Source organism: Aquarana catesbeiana, linkage group LG02, assembly GCF_042186555.1.
Source record: "Aquarana catesbeiana isolate 2022-GZ linkage group LG02, ASM4218655v1, whole genome shotgun sequence".
Lineage (NCBI taxonomy): Eukaryota > Metazoa > Chordata > Amphibia > Anura > Ranidae > Aquarana > Aquarana catesbeiana.
Genome location: NC_133325.1, coordinates 122,445,091 through 122,462,509, shown reverse-complemented (window position 1 = coordinate 122,462,509; position 17,419 = coordinate 122,445,091). Strand labels below are relative to the sequence as shown.

General features: G+C 39.4%; 1 protein-coding gene across 1 annotated transcript in view; it reads left to right on the top strand.

Moving 5' to 3' along the window:
* Positions 1 to 17,206, top strand: part of SHISA2 (shisa family member 2) — a 60,400-nt gene extending 43,194 nt beyond the window's left edge. The window contains exon 2 of the mRNA XM_073613414.1: positions 9,244 to 17,206. Within this exon, the coding sequence (XP_073469515.1) occupies positions 9,244 to 9,800 (557 nt within the window). The 3' untranslated portion in view covers positions 9,801 to 17,206. The remainder of the gene's footprint in view (positions 1 to 9,243) is intronic.
* The last annotated feature ends 213 nt before the right edge of the window (positions 17,207 to 17,419 follow it).

Sequence of the window (17,419 nt, the reverse complement as noted above, 5' to 3'; positions counted from 1 at the left end):
ATGTTACAGTGGCTTTTGGGTAATAATTTTAATACAGCTGTGGTTAGAGAGGATGTTGTGTCAAAACTAGCAAGAGACCAGTCACCAATTTTACAAACTACAGGTAAAGCACTGCAAAATCAAGAATTTTAGATGCTTAACTTTTCAATGGATTATTTTTATTCTCTTGTAATGTGCCTTTTGACTTGCAAGAAAATTGGAAGAGTCAAATCCCTACCACAGCCCCTCCCCTCTCCTTGCACATCATAGTCTTTTCCTCTCCTGGGATTGTCTTATTACTCTCTGTGCTGGCCCAGCTCCTTTACCCCTTCCATGGAACCTCCTCCTTACATAAAATTGTATATAGCTACAGTGGGCAAAGGGGAATATTATACCTTGTCACTTGAGTGACAGCTGTGAGTCTGTGGGGGTTGCTGACATCACATTTAAGATGATGGCCCCCGGCAGCAGTCTCGGGGCTTTTGGATATCTACACCTAGGAAGCTTTTACAGGAAAATATCTTATAGGAAGAGTTTTTGCTGAAATGAATGGTCTGGCTACAGTGACTCAGAGAATAATTTCAGCCAATACTGAAAATCACCTATTTTGTATCTGCAGTAGGCGTGTAGGGCATGTAACGATGACTGGTGACACACTTCTTGTCTCTGTACAGGTATATGCTATAAGATACATGACAGTGCTTGGTGACTAAATAAAGGCATTTTTGCAAACACAATCATTCTTTTGGGCATCTTGCAGGCACTAGGAGTGGAAATGTTGATTTCACCATACTACACCATAAAGCTCTTCTTTGTGTCCCTGGTGGAGTCTGTTCCCATATCCCCAGCCTTGTCCGGAGGGAGTTTGAGGCCTCATGCACACTGGACGTTTTTGGACGTTTTTACAGCAGCGGTTTTTGGCTTCAGACATTTTTTTCTATAGTCAATAAACTCCCCATCATGTTATTTTATGTGTCCATGCACACATAAGCTGTTATCAGCAGTTTTTGGCTGGGGCGTTTTTTGGCTTTAAAAAAATCCCCAAACTAGTGGGTTCTGAGAGGAGTTTTTCAGCTGTATAAAAACTCTATTGTCAAAAAACGCTGATAAACTCTCAGAAAAGCTGCTCACCAGCGTTTTTTGGGTGTTTTTGATCCATTGAGGAAAAAAAAAAAAGCTAAAAAAAGCTAAAAAAAGCTAACGCTAAAAAATGCTATTGTAAAAAACGTTGAGAAACTCACTGCAAAACTACTGCCGTTTTTATAACGTTATTTTAAACGCCAGTGTGCATGAGGCCTGAGAGTGGAGTGGTGCAAACCCAGGAATCCATCAGCTTTTTCCAAAAGTGCATTTTGACCTACTGTAAAAAGAGGTGAAACACCTTTGGTGAGTTGCCATCTACCTCATGAGCACTTGTGGTGAAGCGGTTTTGAAGACACGTCCATTTAGAAGCACTTTTATTCTATGTTTTAAAAAAGTTTTGTATTTGGTGTTGGGTATTGTCACATTGGACTTCTCAGTTTGCATTTTAGGCTTTGTGTACACGGGACGTTTTTACCAGCTCACCTGAACGATTTAACTTGACAGATAGTAACTGACATTTAAAACCGTCCGTTTTGCCACGTTTACATACCGCGTTTAGCCGCGTTTTAGAGTGTTTTTTTTTTTTTTAAATAGTCAAAAATTAATAATGCCTGTAAACGAAATGCGGCTAAATGCGAATTACCGCGTTAACACACGTTTACAAGCTTATACAGGCGTTTCAAATGCCTCTGAACATTCGCCCTGAATGCGTTTTTTTTGCTTTCCAAAAAATGCTTCTAAACTCAACTGCCTAGAAACTACTATAAATGACCCTGTGTACATGTACTGATAAGATAACATAGATGAGAGTTCAGGGGCAGCTGAAAAAATTGCCCAACTGCTCCTAAACATCTGTTTACCAGCAGCGGTGTACATGAGGCTTTACATGTATATTATGTATAGCATATGCTAATATATTTGATTCACTTTATTTTTGATGATTGTTAGCGCCAACACCTTTACTTATAGTTCATGTGTTTGCAGGAGTGATTATTTCACTTGTCTAAAGGGGCAGCTACAATAATTCCAATCTCACATGTAAGGCGCCATCACCAGCTATGTTGTTAATTATGCAAATGCTTGACTGTTCTGTTTGCAGAGACCATTTTGAAGAGAACAATGCCTTTTTTTTTTTTGTAAATTACTCTTTATTGAGTTTTATAGTAAATACATACAACATCAAACCGCATGTTGCGGAAACCAACAACCAGTCACAGTAAAAAAAATTAATCAGTTTACAACAACAAAACACACAAAAAATAGAAATAAAAGCAAAAATGATACAGCACTTGCGGAGACAGATATGTACATTCTTTAAACCTCAGTATAAAGTCAACTAGCTCGATGACACCTTGGTCAACCATACAGGATAATGCCAGCATTTCGGTCACCCGCCCCATCAAGAGAATTTAAAAACCAAATAAAACCTGTCTTTAACATGAGTTCAGTCAGTAATCACCCATAACCCCAGAAACACCCTCCTCCTGTCTTTCTATCCCATACCAAGGACCATTAACTGTATCTATTTTTAATTTAATCTAAAACCGTGTCCACAGATGCCATCCAACCCCCCCCCAAACCTTGTCAAATTTGGCCAAAGCCCCTCTACTCGGGTAAGTGTCTTTATAAAAAGGTACTGCCTTGTTAACCAGAGATTTCCAGGATGCCAAAGTTGGGGCAGTAGAACTCTTCTATGATAGGATAATCAGTTTTTTAGCGTAAAACATCTGGAGGGTGAAAAGAGTTCGTATAGCCTACGATACTTTGCGTACTTCAATTGACAGGGGAATCGAGGCAGAGGTGACAGCAGTGCCTTTTTTAAACTAGTGTCTGTAATCAGAGTTCTTAATTCATAAGAGCATAGTCAATCAGAATTCAGTTTGCTGATGTATGTCAGCATCAATTATGACTGCCAGGAGATCCTACCAGTGACAACAATTTATCTGCGGTTTCAGAAGTACCCAAGGAAGACTTAACAACTCTGCTGTTAATTGCAAGGCAGTGGCTTAGCATTGTTAGCCTGCCATGCACACTTCTGAGGTCAGCTGTTGGACAGTCTGCTAGGTCTTCACATGCCTCCTACAAACCTGATGGCAGCCCAATGGCCAGCTGAAGAAGGAAGTAATGTTACTGGCAGGATTTCCAGGCAAGAAACCTTGTGATGTTTATTCTGATGCAGGAAATTTTGTAAATGAAAGAGAAATAGATCTGTAATGAGGGAAAGGCCTGGATTTGTTCCTAAATGTACATAATATAACTGGATACTAACATTTAAAGGTAAAGTTGATCCAGGGAATATCTGGTTGCTTCTCGGGGGATCAGGAAGGAATTTTTTTCCCTGGTGGAGCAAATTGGATCATGCTTTGCTGGGTTTTTTTTTTTGCTGGGTTTTTTTTGCCTTTCTCTGGATCAGCTGTGGGTATAGGATTGTGTATATAAGACTGGATGACTAACTATGTAACTTTACATAGATTCAAGCGGCATTAATGACAGTATCTGTATAAAAGGGCATCAGACTGTTCCATTATCAATGATCAAACACTGAAATGATATTCTATGTGTATAAAATGTGTCATTAGTTCTCCAGCTCAGGGACTTAATAACAGTTGTTTGTGTTCATGGACAACCAAATAGAATATTCCCATCGCACACATTCCCAGAATTGCTTGAAGCAAGTGGATGCTGTAGTAACAACCCACTGCAAACTGATATCAAAACAAGACAAAACCTATATCACCAGCACACCGTGGATCTTCAAAATGGCACACAAAAATATATATAAAAGTGGTGTTCACATCACATCAACAAATTGTGGTGTTTTGGGGCCTTGTAGGACTTCTCTCACATGCTGTCATGTGGTTGCTCTTTTTTGGATACGATTTTGAAGATCAATGGTGTGCTGACGATATAATGTTTTGATTTATGTACAAGTACCCATAGGTTTCGGTTCCCATGGCTATGAAGCCTCTGCCAAGGATTGTTTTTATGGTTAGATTGCAGGTGATACTTGGGCAGGACAATGGCAGAAGTGGCTGTTACATTTTGTGAAATACAATCTAGACTACTGTTGCTCACCTCTTCATACCCAGTTTTGTTTACAGTTCCACAGATAAGATGACCATGTAGACAGATTACAAACATGGCCATCTGTGCCCATTCCAAGTTTTTGGGGAAAACTGCTAGCTGGCCAGAAGATATTCTCTGCAGATGGGTCTGTAGCCTCACCTGCTTCCTTGTTAACAGTTCATGCCTTCTGGATTTCCTCCCAGAGCTGCAGTGTTTTTATTGGACTATCCTTTCACCTATAGGTTGCTCATAAATGACCCGATGATCACAAGTGATTTGATTGCTGTTTCCTATTGGTGGATTATTTCTTATCTCTATAGTGGGCGATACATTTTCTACCTTATTGGAAAACCTTCTGTGGCACCAGATCCTTCACTTTTTTTATAGAGAAGAGTAGAAAGTTAATTAACCACGTATGAGCTGCTGTGGTTGTGTATAGAGGCAGGATTTGGCACTTTAGTGGCACATTTGAGAACAGGTTGATGTCTCCCTGGTTTGGTTCTTGAGAATATATCTAGTTGTCTAGTGGCAGCCCCTCTGAGGACAGGTCTGAGGATGTAAGTGTTTTTTATCTGTATTGCATGCTGGATCACTTTGTAACTTGAAGGATTCAGTGAGCAGTGATGATTGAGTCAACAATCCAGGTTTTTCCTCTGGCTTCAATCAAGACAATTTTGGTTTTCTTTGAGGCCATATAAAATCAACATTGTATGTCTTCGATTATTTTTGACAATGTTTTTTGATAAAAAATTGAATTGCAAGTTTGATCATTCTATCAGATCGCCAAGTGTATCGACCACGAAACAGCTATTATGTTTTCAATGCATGGATAACTGAACGCAATACATTACAGTTCATGTTATAGACAGTTAAGCCTAGTAAACACTGCTAGTTTTTTTTTTCCTTTAACCCAGCAGGCTGAACCGCTGAGAGCCCTGACAGGGAGCCGGTTGGCAGACCTTTTTCGGTCATGCCTAACGGCCGGCTTCTGTCAGAGCGGCTGCAGTACACACGGGCCGAGTGTCGGCCAGTTTCTATTGAACCGGCCAATGCCGTGCGTCATTCGGCTCGTGTGTACAGGGCTTAGGAATGATGTTAGAAATATTAAAATACAGTATCTCACGAAAGTGAGTACACCCCTTACATTTTTGTAAATATTTTATTATATCTTTTCATGTGACAACACTGAAGAAATAACACTTTGCTACAATGTAAAGTAGTGAGTGTACAGCTTATATAACAGTGTAAATTTGCTGTCCCCTCAAAATAACTCAACACACAGTCATTACTGTCTAAACCGCTGGCAACAAATGTACACCCCTAAGTGAAAATGTCCAAATTGGGCCCCATTAGCCATTTTCCCTCCCCGATGTCATGTGACTCGTTAGTGTTACAAGGTCTCAGGTGAATGGGGAGCAGGTGTGTTAAATTTGGTGTGATCGCTCTCACTCTCTCATACTGGTCACTGGAAGTTCAACATGGCACCTCATGGCAAAGAACTCTGAGGATCTGAAAAAAAGAATTATTACTACATAAAGATGGCCTAGGCTATAAGAAGATTTACACTGTTATACAAGCTGTACACTCACTACTGTACATTATAGCAAAGTATCATTTCTTCAGTGTTGTCACATGAAAAGATATAATAAAATATTTACAAAAATGTGAGGGGTGTGCTCACTTTTTTGAGATACTGTATATGGTAGGTTGTTTTTTTGTTTTTTTTTACATAAAGGTACTTAGTAGGTTAAATTACCAACAGAAGCTGTATAGGGGGTTATTTACTAAAGGCAAAACCACTTTGCACTACAAGTGCAAACTACAAGTGCAAATTGCACTTGAAAGTGCACTGAAAGTGCACCTGGAAGTTCATTCGCTGTAGAGGGGGACATGCAAGGAAAATAAGAAAACAGCATTTTAGCTTGCACATGATTGGATAATAAAATCAGCACAGCTAAACCTTATTTCAAATCTACCCCTCAGATTTACAGCGACTGCACTTCCAAGTGCACTTTCAGTGCAATTTCAAGTGCACTTTGCACTTGTAGTTTGCACTTGTAGTGCAAAGTGGATTTGCCTTTCGTAAATAACCCCCAGTGTGTTGGAGACTGTGTGTGTCATACCCGCACACAAAATTACTTTGCTTAATGTTTTGCTCATCTGTAATTATGACATAGTAGGGACAGGGATAGGGATGTATACAGGCTGAAAACAAGGCAGTTTGTAGTTTTATGTATATAGTGCATATATAATTACATTGTACAAAATATATGCAACAAGTAAATTCAAGTTTTTTTGTTTTTTTTTTCTCTTCAGTTGGGTAAATATTTAGGAAAATTAATAATTTTCAGTAGGTGTACAACTGCCCAGCCTTTAGGCTGCAAGATTTTTGGACATTTCCCTCAATACAACTTAATAAAATTTGAAAGTTAATAAAAGTATCCTAAAGAAGATATGCTTATGTTACCTGTTAGAGCCAATCAGATTTTTCTCTAGTAGAACAGGAGAGAAAATGAAAGGGAATATCTCATTAGTTAACAAAAGCAATACAGACAGTTTTTTTTATGGACTTTCACATGAAGCCAGATGTCATTATACATAGAATATATTAACTCAGACATACATTGTAGTGCATGTGTAATTCTTATGAAACAAAACGGATGGAATACTGTGTATGTAATCCTTGTATTATACATGCTAGCCAAATTGAGCATTAGTGGGATTCCAGATATTGGATGTGGTATTAAATATCAGTATGGGGTGTCGTATTCCATATGCAGTATGGCGCTCAGGCCTGATTTCCCTGGATAAATCCTATTGCTGTCAGTCAGGGTTAAGCTTCAAAAACAGGCAATCCTGCTCTGTACAATAGGGACACATCAGTACAGACTGCCCAGACTTCACAATTATCATTCACACGTTGAAATAGGAGTGGAAACATTCTTGTTATCATTAAGATTGTTTTCCTGTTATTTGATTCATTGCCTTTCCTGTGTCACATGAACTGCCGTGTACTAATGAAAAAATTGCTTCGGTTTCCACCTGTCCAGAACGTACAATCCCCTGTTCTAATTACGGCCTGTGTTTGGGCATGTTGCTTTCATTTTGGGATTTGCAATTGGAGCTTTCTCAATTAGCTAAGCACAAGTGAGGTTATGGCTGCTTCTCTACAGCAAAGAAAAAATGGCACCATAGAGCAGCAATGCACATATGTTACTGAAATGTAATTGTTCTATTATGTCTTAAAGCGGAGTTCCACCCAAATTTTGAACAATATCTGTATGTATTCTCTTCCTTGCCTAGATGCTGACATGCCATTTAAAAAAATTGAAATTGCCGTAATTACCTTTTATTTTTCTATTCTTCTTTGCACTTCCTGGTTCTCCTCCCGTGGGAGTAGGCGTGTTTCTAGCCTCTCCCAGACTCCTAGGAGCTAGTCTCAGGCTTCCCAGGATGCCACTGAGCATGTGCGGGAATGAGCGGTGAATGCTGGGAGCACAGCATTCACCACATCCAGGAAATAAATGCTTGTGGGCTTCAAATGCCCACAATGAAGATGGAAACCGCCTGCAGTGAATAATATAAGTTATTCTTTACAGTGGTGTAGTGGTAGCACTCTCGCCTAGCAGTAAGAAGGGTCACTGGTTCGAATCCCAACCACAACACTACCTGCTTGGAGTTTGCATGTTCTCCCTGTGCCTGCGTGGGTTTCCTCCGGGTACTCCGGTTTCCTCCCACACTCCAAAGACATGCTGGTAGGTTAATTGGATCCTGTCTAAATTGTCCCTAGTATGTATGAATGTGAGTTAGGGACCTTAGATTGTAAGCTCCTTGAGGGTAGGGACTGATGTGAATGTACAATGTATATGTAAATCGCTGCGTAAATTGACAGCGCTATATAAGTACCTGAAATAAATAAAATAAATAAATAAATTCTTTCCGACGAAATCTGACACGGGCGGACATATTACACACAATATGTGAGTATGTAATGCTGAGAAGAAAAGTTTGTGAATGAACTCAAAAAAAAAAAAACGATAGATAGGTGGACCCCCGCTTTAAGTCACAGGTTGGATTAACCCAACCTGTACCAAGAGAAATAAGAAGGCTGCCATTACCGAGCTCCCTTTGGTACAGCCTTCTGGCCAGTTTGGTGACTTTACAGGGGCTTTCCTATTCCCCTCCAGCAATTATAGTGGGAGGACCGTCCTCCTAGATTGCGTGGCATTCGTTTGATGACATGTGAGCACCATGCTGTTCCAGAGTCCTGTGATCCCATGTATGTTGACACCCCCCAGGATTCACCGGAAGTCGGCTGGATGACAAAGTCATGCTGGATCAGGGGGACTTGTGTATTCAGGGGACAGCACTGGAATTAGGTTGAGTGGTGAGACGCTTGAGAGAGGATATGATTTCAATATACAAATACCGTACTGGTGACCCCACAATAGGGATAAAACTTTTTTGCGGAAGGGAGTTTAACAAGACTCGTGGCCATTTATTAAAATTAGAAGAAAAGAGGTTTAACCTTAAACTACATAGAGGGTTATTTACTGTAAGGATGTGGAATTCTCTTCCACAGGCGGTGGTCTCAGTGGGGGCATTGATAGTTTCAAGAAACTATTAGATAAGCACCAGAATGACCGCAACATAGAGGGTTATACAATGTAATACTGACATATAATCGCACACATAGGTTGGACTTGATGGACTTGTGTCTTTTTTCGACCTCACTTACTATGTAACTATGGTGTAACCAAGAGCTATTTATTTTTTAACATGCTAAGCTACTAAATTTTATTATTTTTTTATTTTTAGAAAACTTGGCGTTGCACTTTAATATCTAGTACGAAATCTGATACCGAGTCTTATATTGTGACATATTTAGCACACAGTACTACTTATTGAAAAGTGTTATTTACTCTGGTGTGCAACCGTTCTATTCATTATTTATTTTGGAAGTGGATACCAATATGTGTGTGTTTTTATGTCAAGTTGGACATTATACAGTAATAAAAGTACAGCGCATAGTAATCTATAGCATCTCAATGATTGGCTGGTAAACTCAACATGATTACCCAGTAATAACTCTGGATTTTTTTTTCATTCTTGCAGTGCCCATCTACGTACCATTTCTAATTGTCGGATCCGTCTTTGTTGCCTTCATCATACTGGGGTCTCTAGTAGCCGTGTGTTGTTGCCGCTGTCTGCGGCCGAAGCAGGAGCCCCAGCAAAGCCGAGCGCCAGGTGGGAATCGGCTCATGGAGACAATCCCGATGATTTCCAGTGCCAGCACTTCACGTGGCTCTTCTTCCCGCCAGTCCAGTACAGCCACCAGTTCTAGCTCCAGTGCCAACTCTGGTGCCAGGGCACCTCCCACTAGATCACAAACCAACTGCTGCTTGCCAGAAGGAGCCATGAATAACGTCTATGTAAATATGCCCACCAACTACTCAGTGTTGAACTGTCAACAAGCCACACAGCTTGTCCCTCACCAAGGCCAATATCTTCACCCCCAGTTTGTTGGCTACGCTGTACCTCATGACTCTGTCCCCATGACTCCCGTTCCACCTTTTATGGATGGACTTCAAGGTGGCTACAGACCAATGCAGTCACCATACCCTCCTCACACCAATCCAGAACAGATGATGTACCCAGCAGTGACTGTTTAAGCTGAGTCTTATTTAATGGACTAAAAATGAAGACTTTATCAGGGTCTCTGCTTGGTGGCTAAATGAGAACCACAGGAAACGGTGCATTTTACAGGAACACAAAGACTGTTGGAATGAAAAGAGACTTCAAATAGCTTTATTGTAAAATGCATGGTGAAACAAAAAGCGACAAAAAGTTTTTACGAATGTGCATAGACCTTTTTTTTCCAGGTTGAAGTGGGAATATATTTTTAATTAACATGCCTGAGCCATTAAAGGGAATCTGTCACAAATGAGGATACCTGTGTGGAAAGCCCCTGATGAAAGCATTCTCACATACACTAACTCCAGTGGAATGAATCTGGACCTATTCAATGCGAATGAATATATAGTCCTGGAAGTAATATAGAATACAGCAGTTAATAAAAAAAGTAGCTTTCATCTCAGGGTTCCCACATAAGTATTGTTTTTTGTAAAAGACTCCCTTTAATCCACGTTTTTCTGGACTTGGAAATCCAGGTTCAGCCAAAACCTGGTTAAGGATGTGATTTACCAAAGAAGTAATTTTTGGTCTGGTTCAGTAAAACAGTGTTGATTTCAACCACCTGAGCAGCATATGGGAAATCATATGCATGCAGCCTAGCGGTAGTTTGACGAGCCACAGAAAAACATATTTTGGGGTGGGGTGGGGTGGTGACAGAAGCACTAGCAGAAATCCATGCAAACATGGGGAGAAAATACACACCCCATGCAGACAGGATTGTGGTGTTCAAACACCAGTCCAATAGATCAAGACAATAGTACTTCCCAAAAAGTTTCCTCCAAAACTAACTGGAAGCGATGGGCCAGTGTAAAAATTACTCCTTTATTGAGCACACCCTTATTATTTTCTGCTATAGCAGGTTGTATTTTTTAATGTGTATTAATTATGGTGCAAACAATGTATATTTATCATAGACAATCATGCAGACAATCAGACATAAACACAGTGCAATCACACAGGCTTTAGACTTAAAGCTTTATGTAGGCCTAATTAACAATCTGATGTTAGTACAGGGATATCCCCTGCTGTGCTATTGTGTTCTGACAGGGGGACGGCCCTGCCAGAACACTCTGGTCAGCGTTCTTAGCCATTGGCTGAGAGCGCTGATCAGGAGCCAGTTGGCTGCTGGTTTTCCAGCATGCTTGTCCGACAGAAGCCGGCTGAACGTCTGGCTTCTGTCAGACCAGCTGCCATACACGTGGGCCGAATGTCGACCAATTATTAATTACTGAACCAGCCAATGTCGCCCGACATTTGGCCCGTGTGTATAAGGGTTTTGACTCATTTACCTGTAAAAAGTATGCAGATAAGGAGTTTTAACTTCAGTCTGACTTTCCTAATCTGTATGTGCCTTCTAGTCGGTGACTCAGAGTAACTGGATCCAGGAGGTCACCATAACAGCCAGGCAACTAGCTTTTCTAAAAAGGAGGTCAGCTGTAGCGGTTATTTTTTTTTCTTTCTTTAAAAGAGGAGAAGACCAACATTTGCCAGCTTCGTTGTTATAGAATAATGAATATGTTAATTGAGCTGTGCTTGATATTTGTTTTTATTGTAATATCGATTAATTTTATTGAAAGGTTCACAGTCATTGTGCTGATTTACAATTAGCTGCTTTGTGAGCATGTCTTCTGCTACATCAGTAACATTGTTTATCAAACTAGCGGATGCTCGTAGACTCTGTATATCACATGGTTCACTAAAGCTGACCATACATGGCACTAATTTCAGCCAGTTCCCGCCAATGAGCTGTGGGTGGCCCTGTTGGCTTGGCAAATTTCGAAAGAAAAATCAGAGAAGTCACTTTTCAGGTGTTCAAGCTGCCATGGGTGTCATGGCTGCTTGAATACAATAGCCAGCAGCCACAATTCATACAACCACTTGGATGGAAGAATCTATTAAATTTCTCTTGGTAAGTCCGTGGGCAGAACGAGAAAGGAATCTATGCGTACATAGCCAGCATTAGTGTCATTCAGTTGCAGCTGAAATCCTCCCATTTATTCTGTTGGATGGGTAAGCCATGAGGGTAGTGTGATGCCTTCACTGGGCATTGTGTTTGGGCTGAAGCAATTAAATAAAAGTGAGAATTCTGGTGGATTTGTCATTATCATGCATTTTTTTAGGGCTCTGGAGTTCTCCTTTTAAAGTTCATGGTTATTTATGCACAATGGAGACATTCATTTTATGGGCTAAAAGAATAATTCACGGTATTAACTGTTTGTGTTCCATTGGAACAAGTGCCCATAATGACCAACAGCCAAGGAAACCCAATGATAACCTTATGTTCCTAGGACAAAGGGTGAGGCTTTGCCTTAAACTGGGGAATAATGTTACAGCGGGGTGTGCTTTGTGTGGAGGTGGGTGGAGCTTGATCTGTTGGGTTTTAAATTGGGTTTGCAGACAAGGATAAAACCAGTGAATATAAAAATCCAAAACTGGTAACCAGCCACATAACTGAGGTGCTCTGTTAGTTATACACATTTTCGTTCTTCAGAGGTGTCACTGGCTCCATGTATTGATATGCTGTTTATTCATGAGTATTGGTTTAGCACAAAAAATGGTTGCCGCCACTATGTGTAAGTGACATGTGCTCTTGAAAGCCTCAGGATTTCTACAGAAGATGAATGTAGCTGATGGATTGAGTGAAAATATGTGCATTGTAATATTATTGTTTTATAGTTAAATGGTGCAGAAAGCAGCCACATTGTCACCACTATGTAAAATATATATTTTTTAATACTACAGGTTTTTTTTTTTCAAGTTTATAACTAAAGCTCTCAGTTGTGATACCAACACATATAACAAAAAAGTAAAATGCTAATTTTTTTACAAAATTAGTAAAAAGTTTAAAATACATAGGCAAAAATGTAAACAGGTTTGCTGAAAATGTGCAAGTGCAGCAAGCTACCCTCCATCATTTCTGATACCTTATACCTTACTGAATAAATCTAATAAAATTTTTAAAAGTTTTATTTCATAACATAGTAAAATTGTAAATACAGTTGAAAAAAAGTGTCATTAAAACAAGACATATATTATATGACCAAAGTAAATAACACATATTTCACTGTCAGGGTAATAAGGATGTGGAACGCTCTTCCAAAATTGGCAGCAGCGGGGAGTATGGAGATTTTTAAAAGACTCTTGGATGTGCATCTTAAAGCGGAGTTCCACCCATTTAAAAGTCAGCAGCTACAAAAAGTGACTGTTGACTTTTAATAATCAGACACTCACCTGTCCCACGGTCCAGCGATGCGTGTGCACGAAGCCCCGCTCCTCTCCCCCTCCTCTCCGAGGTGCCGGCATTCTAACTGTGGGCGCCCAGCTGTGTCTTCACAACTGGGCGTGCACTGTGAATGGCCGGGCAATCTTCTGGGACCTGTGACGTGTCCCAGAAGATTGCAGGGAGGGAGAGGTGATCTTCCTTCCGATGCCGGTGCACCAGGGGAGGAAGTGGGAGCTGGGTGCCTGTAAAAACAGGGTACCCGCTCTCCCCCCCAAAAAATGACATGCCAAATGTGGCATGTCAGGGGGTCACCAGCACTTAAAGCGGAAGTTCCATTTTTGGGTGGAACTCCGCTTTAAAGAGCACAACGTACAGGGATATGGGAAATAATTATAGACACTGACACACATACACCTACACAGGTTGAACTGGATGGACTATTGTCTTTATTCAACCTTATCTACTATGTAACTATGTATTGTCTCAGGTCTGAAATAATACATGAATTTAGGCTTTAGTACATACTCACCATCTTCTTGGCATAGAAATTTAAGATTAAATTATGATACAAATCCAAAAACACTATATTATTTAAAAAAATGTTGCTCATGCAATAGGGAAATTCTCATTGATTCCCCTGCTGAGTTGATACGGTAAAGTATAGACATATTATGCACCGTGTAGTACATCTGACATCAACCTTGATGCCTCCAGGTGCATTTGGTTATGTTTAAAAACAGATTGGGTCTTCAACTTCATGTATTTCTCCCCTGCCCTTAGCAGCCCAAGATTAACCCCTTGTTGATGACTACCTCATTTCCATGCAGCTTGTCTCTTTATCATTTGCATTCAGCATGTTATATTACCCATGCTGTGACAGTCGTAGTAAAACTGCTTGTTGGCCCAAATATACAGGAATTACCTTTTTTTTTTTTTCTTCTCCTGTTCGATATTTTTTGTTCCCACATTCAGCAGTTCATGACAAGTTGCACATCTGAATTACTGGGCTTTATATACTATAGGCCCACTCACACCTGTGGGTTGCACTGCGTGTGCAGCAACTCACTTAATACACGTTAGTTTGTTTTGGTGCCATTTATATTCAATGGTACCTCAATGCACCTCAGAAGCTCGTTATAACACCTGATAACGCACTGATGCACTTGGAAAAAATAGCATTTTTCTGTTTTTGGGCAGTGTGGTGCACTGGCAGCCCATTCATTTGTGCTTCCTTAATATATTGTACATTTACAAGCAACATAATGCAGGTACGTTAACACCTTGGACACAAGGACATTTGTTAGCTGGGAGCTCCTAAGTTTAAGATCCCCACCTGGGGAGCTACGGGTGCCATTGGGAAAATACACTGTACATGCATGCAGAAGCCATCCATGTTTCCAAAAGCATTGCCACTCACTTGTACTGACAGCTGTACACAGTCATGTGTACTTAAAAAAAAAAAAAAAAAGGGATTTTTTCTTACACACATTTTGATTATAAAAGTCAGCTTAACCTTATTTACTAAACTAAGTTATCTAAGTGAACAGCCTATATTGTAGAAAATCAATCCCAAAGTATTGCAACTAAAGCAGCTGCCAAGAAGAGGTTTATATGATAGAAGTATTTAAAAACATCTTGTCCATCAGTGTTGAACAAAAAAAAATGTCAGCTCCGGTCAGAGTGGCTGTACTAACTATCCAAAGTCAGTACAGCAATCTCCCCCACCCTCTGAGCTATTGTGTTCTGACAGTGGGACGGCCCCCCGCTAGAACACTTCACTCTGCGTTCTCCGCCATTGGCTAAGAGTGCTGATTGGGGAGTCATTCGGCTGCTGGTTTTCCCAGCATGCTTGTCCGACAGAAGCCAGCCAACCAAACAGGGTGACATACACATAGGCCGAATATCAGCCATTTTTTTTTTTAACCGGCCAATGTCTCCCGACACAGGGCTTTAGGCTTCATTTACACGGTCATAAAAAAACGCATATACAGGTGCTTTTTGATTACAGATCTGAACGTAGCCCCATTGTTTACAATAAAGCCATTCACACAGGTGCGTAAACATGAGTTGCTTTCACATCCATAACAAGGAATACAAAAATCCGTGTCTTAGAACACGTAGTTTATACGCTACATGTCTGAACTCACATATACATGAATTTAGAGCATGAATTAAGTCTAAGCAAGGAGGAAATAATATATCATAAAAGCTAATTATGTATACATATGTGTCTTTACGCATCTATACGCAAGTGTTTTAGTGATCATTACGCATGAACTTTTCTGCTAGAAAACACATGTGTAATAACATAATAACATCAGTAAAATGTTTACAACCTTGTGAATAAGGCCTATATATGAGACATGGACAAATCAATTCCCAAATTATTAAAAAAAAAAAAGATGAGGCCATTCTACAAGCAAATGTTCTGTCAGTTCCCTACAACCAGCCAGGTCCTCTTGTCCAGTTTCTGCTTAACACAGGGACAGTTGAATTTTTAGTATCTGCTTTTCATTTTCTCCGTTTTTTATAGAACACCCTAGATTATTCTGTTCATAGAATTTGGACATAGGTTGGATGTCTACTAATGCCACTATTATATCTCTTCTCTGCTTAAGTGACACATAGACGCACACAGACATCAAATGAGAATGGATGTCTATGTGGACTGCAGAAGCCATCTAAGGTGGGCAATGAGACAAAAAAGCAGCTTAATCCAAAGTTTTTAACAAAGTATTGCAGTGACCTGTAATGTCTCATAACTGGCCCAGATTCATTGCACTGCAACATTATTTAATGCACCTTAAAATGTCCTTAAGGCATGCTAAAGTGGCCTTTCATGCAGTATTATTGAATGTCATTTTAGCATGCCTCTAGCACTATTTAGCACTCCTTATGTGATATTGCAGCAAGATGAATCCAGGCCCTTTGTCATCATTACTGTTGGTGTTAATGTTTGTGCAGCCATGGAACATTTACAATGGGTTCCATTTACTGCTTGGGAACATGGATTGTCTAGCGTGTGATTTCACCAAGCAGACCCCTCTATCCGATCCACTTTGTGAAGCTGACCTAAGGAAGCACATGCATTCTGTATTGCTCTGAACTAGAGAGAAACAAATCACCATCAGCGGTGTTAACGCTCACCTAGGTAACACAGATGTTTAGCAGCTTCAACTATTATTTTTCATCCTTAGTATGTGTTTTCTGTGCTGAGCATTTCAATAACTAAAGGTGCAGTTTAAATACAGAATAAAGTGTAATATATCATTTTACCTACATGCCTCTTTAGCTGTATGACATGTGGATTTCATTGTCCTTTCATAGTTCCAGGTTTTATAGCCCATGTTTTCAGCTTTATTTATTAGGATAGCACACAGGCCAATGATGATGTGTAAGAATTACAGCAGTCAAGTCACCTTTGCCTCTCACGCAGGCAAAATAATAAAAAAATACTTGTTGATTGCTTTGCTTTGGGTTACAGTGTTGCACACATTGCTTTTCGCATACAAGAGCTCAATGTTACAACTTTGACATCAAAAACTATAACTTTAGATTTGTATATTCCTGCCTATTTTTGTTAACCGGGATACATTTTGAAACACCCATTTTTTCTTTTTATTGTCACACAACGCACCCACTGCATTTACCTGCTATAGATCAGCTCTGATAAGGCAAATTCAGAGAGCAATCATTTGTATATTGTATACTGTAAAAAATGAACATAAATTAAATTTGTAAAAGTTATTTTCCATGTTTTGGGTGAAAATAAGTTTTAAAAACAATTAAATTTGAGATGTGGTGTTTTGCACAATTTCTGTGTGTATTGTATAATAATGTAAAAGAAAAAAAAGACATGTTTTGCCATAATTCTTCTGAAAAGGGCACTTAGAAAGTGTTTCTTTTTTTAATAAATGTTATATGGTGTGATTTATGTACTTTGATTTCTGATTATTTAAAATATATTTTGATAATTTTTTTTTACTGTAAATATACTCAATTTTTCTTAACCAGTGACAGAGAGGAATCTAATATTATTACATTTTTATTATGTTTTATATTTTATATATATATATATATATATATATATATATATATATATATATATATATATTTTTTTTTTTTGAGTCTTAACTTTACAGTGTAACAAAATAATAACACCGTACATAAGCACTATGTACTGTGGTACCTAGTGTTAGGATAATGAGGTAATCTCAAATTTTGTGGAGAGATTGGGAAGTCCTACTAAACACGTCACCCTCCTATTCCTAAAAGTTAGTAAAAAAAATGGTCAGATTTAAATTCTCATATCTGTGTTAGGCATTATTGGAAGGTAACCCATTTGATAAAACTAGGGCTGCAACTAACTAATAT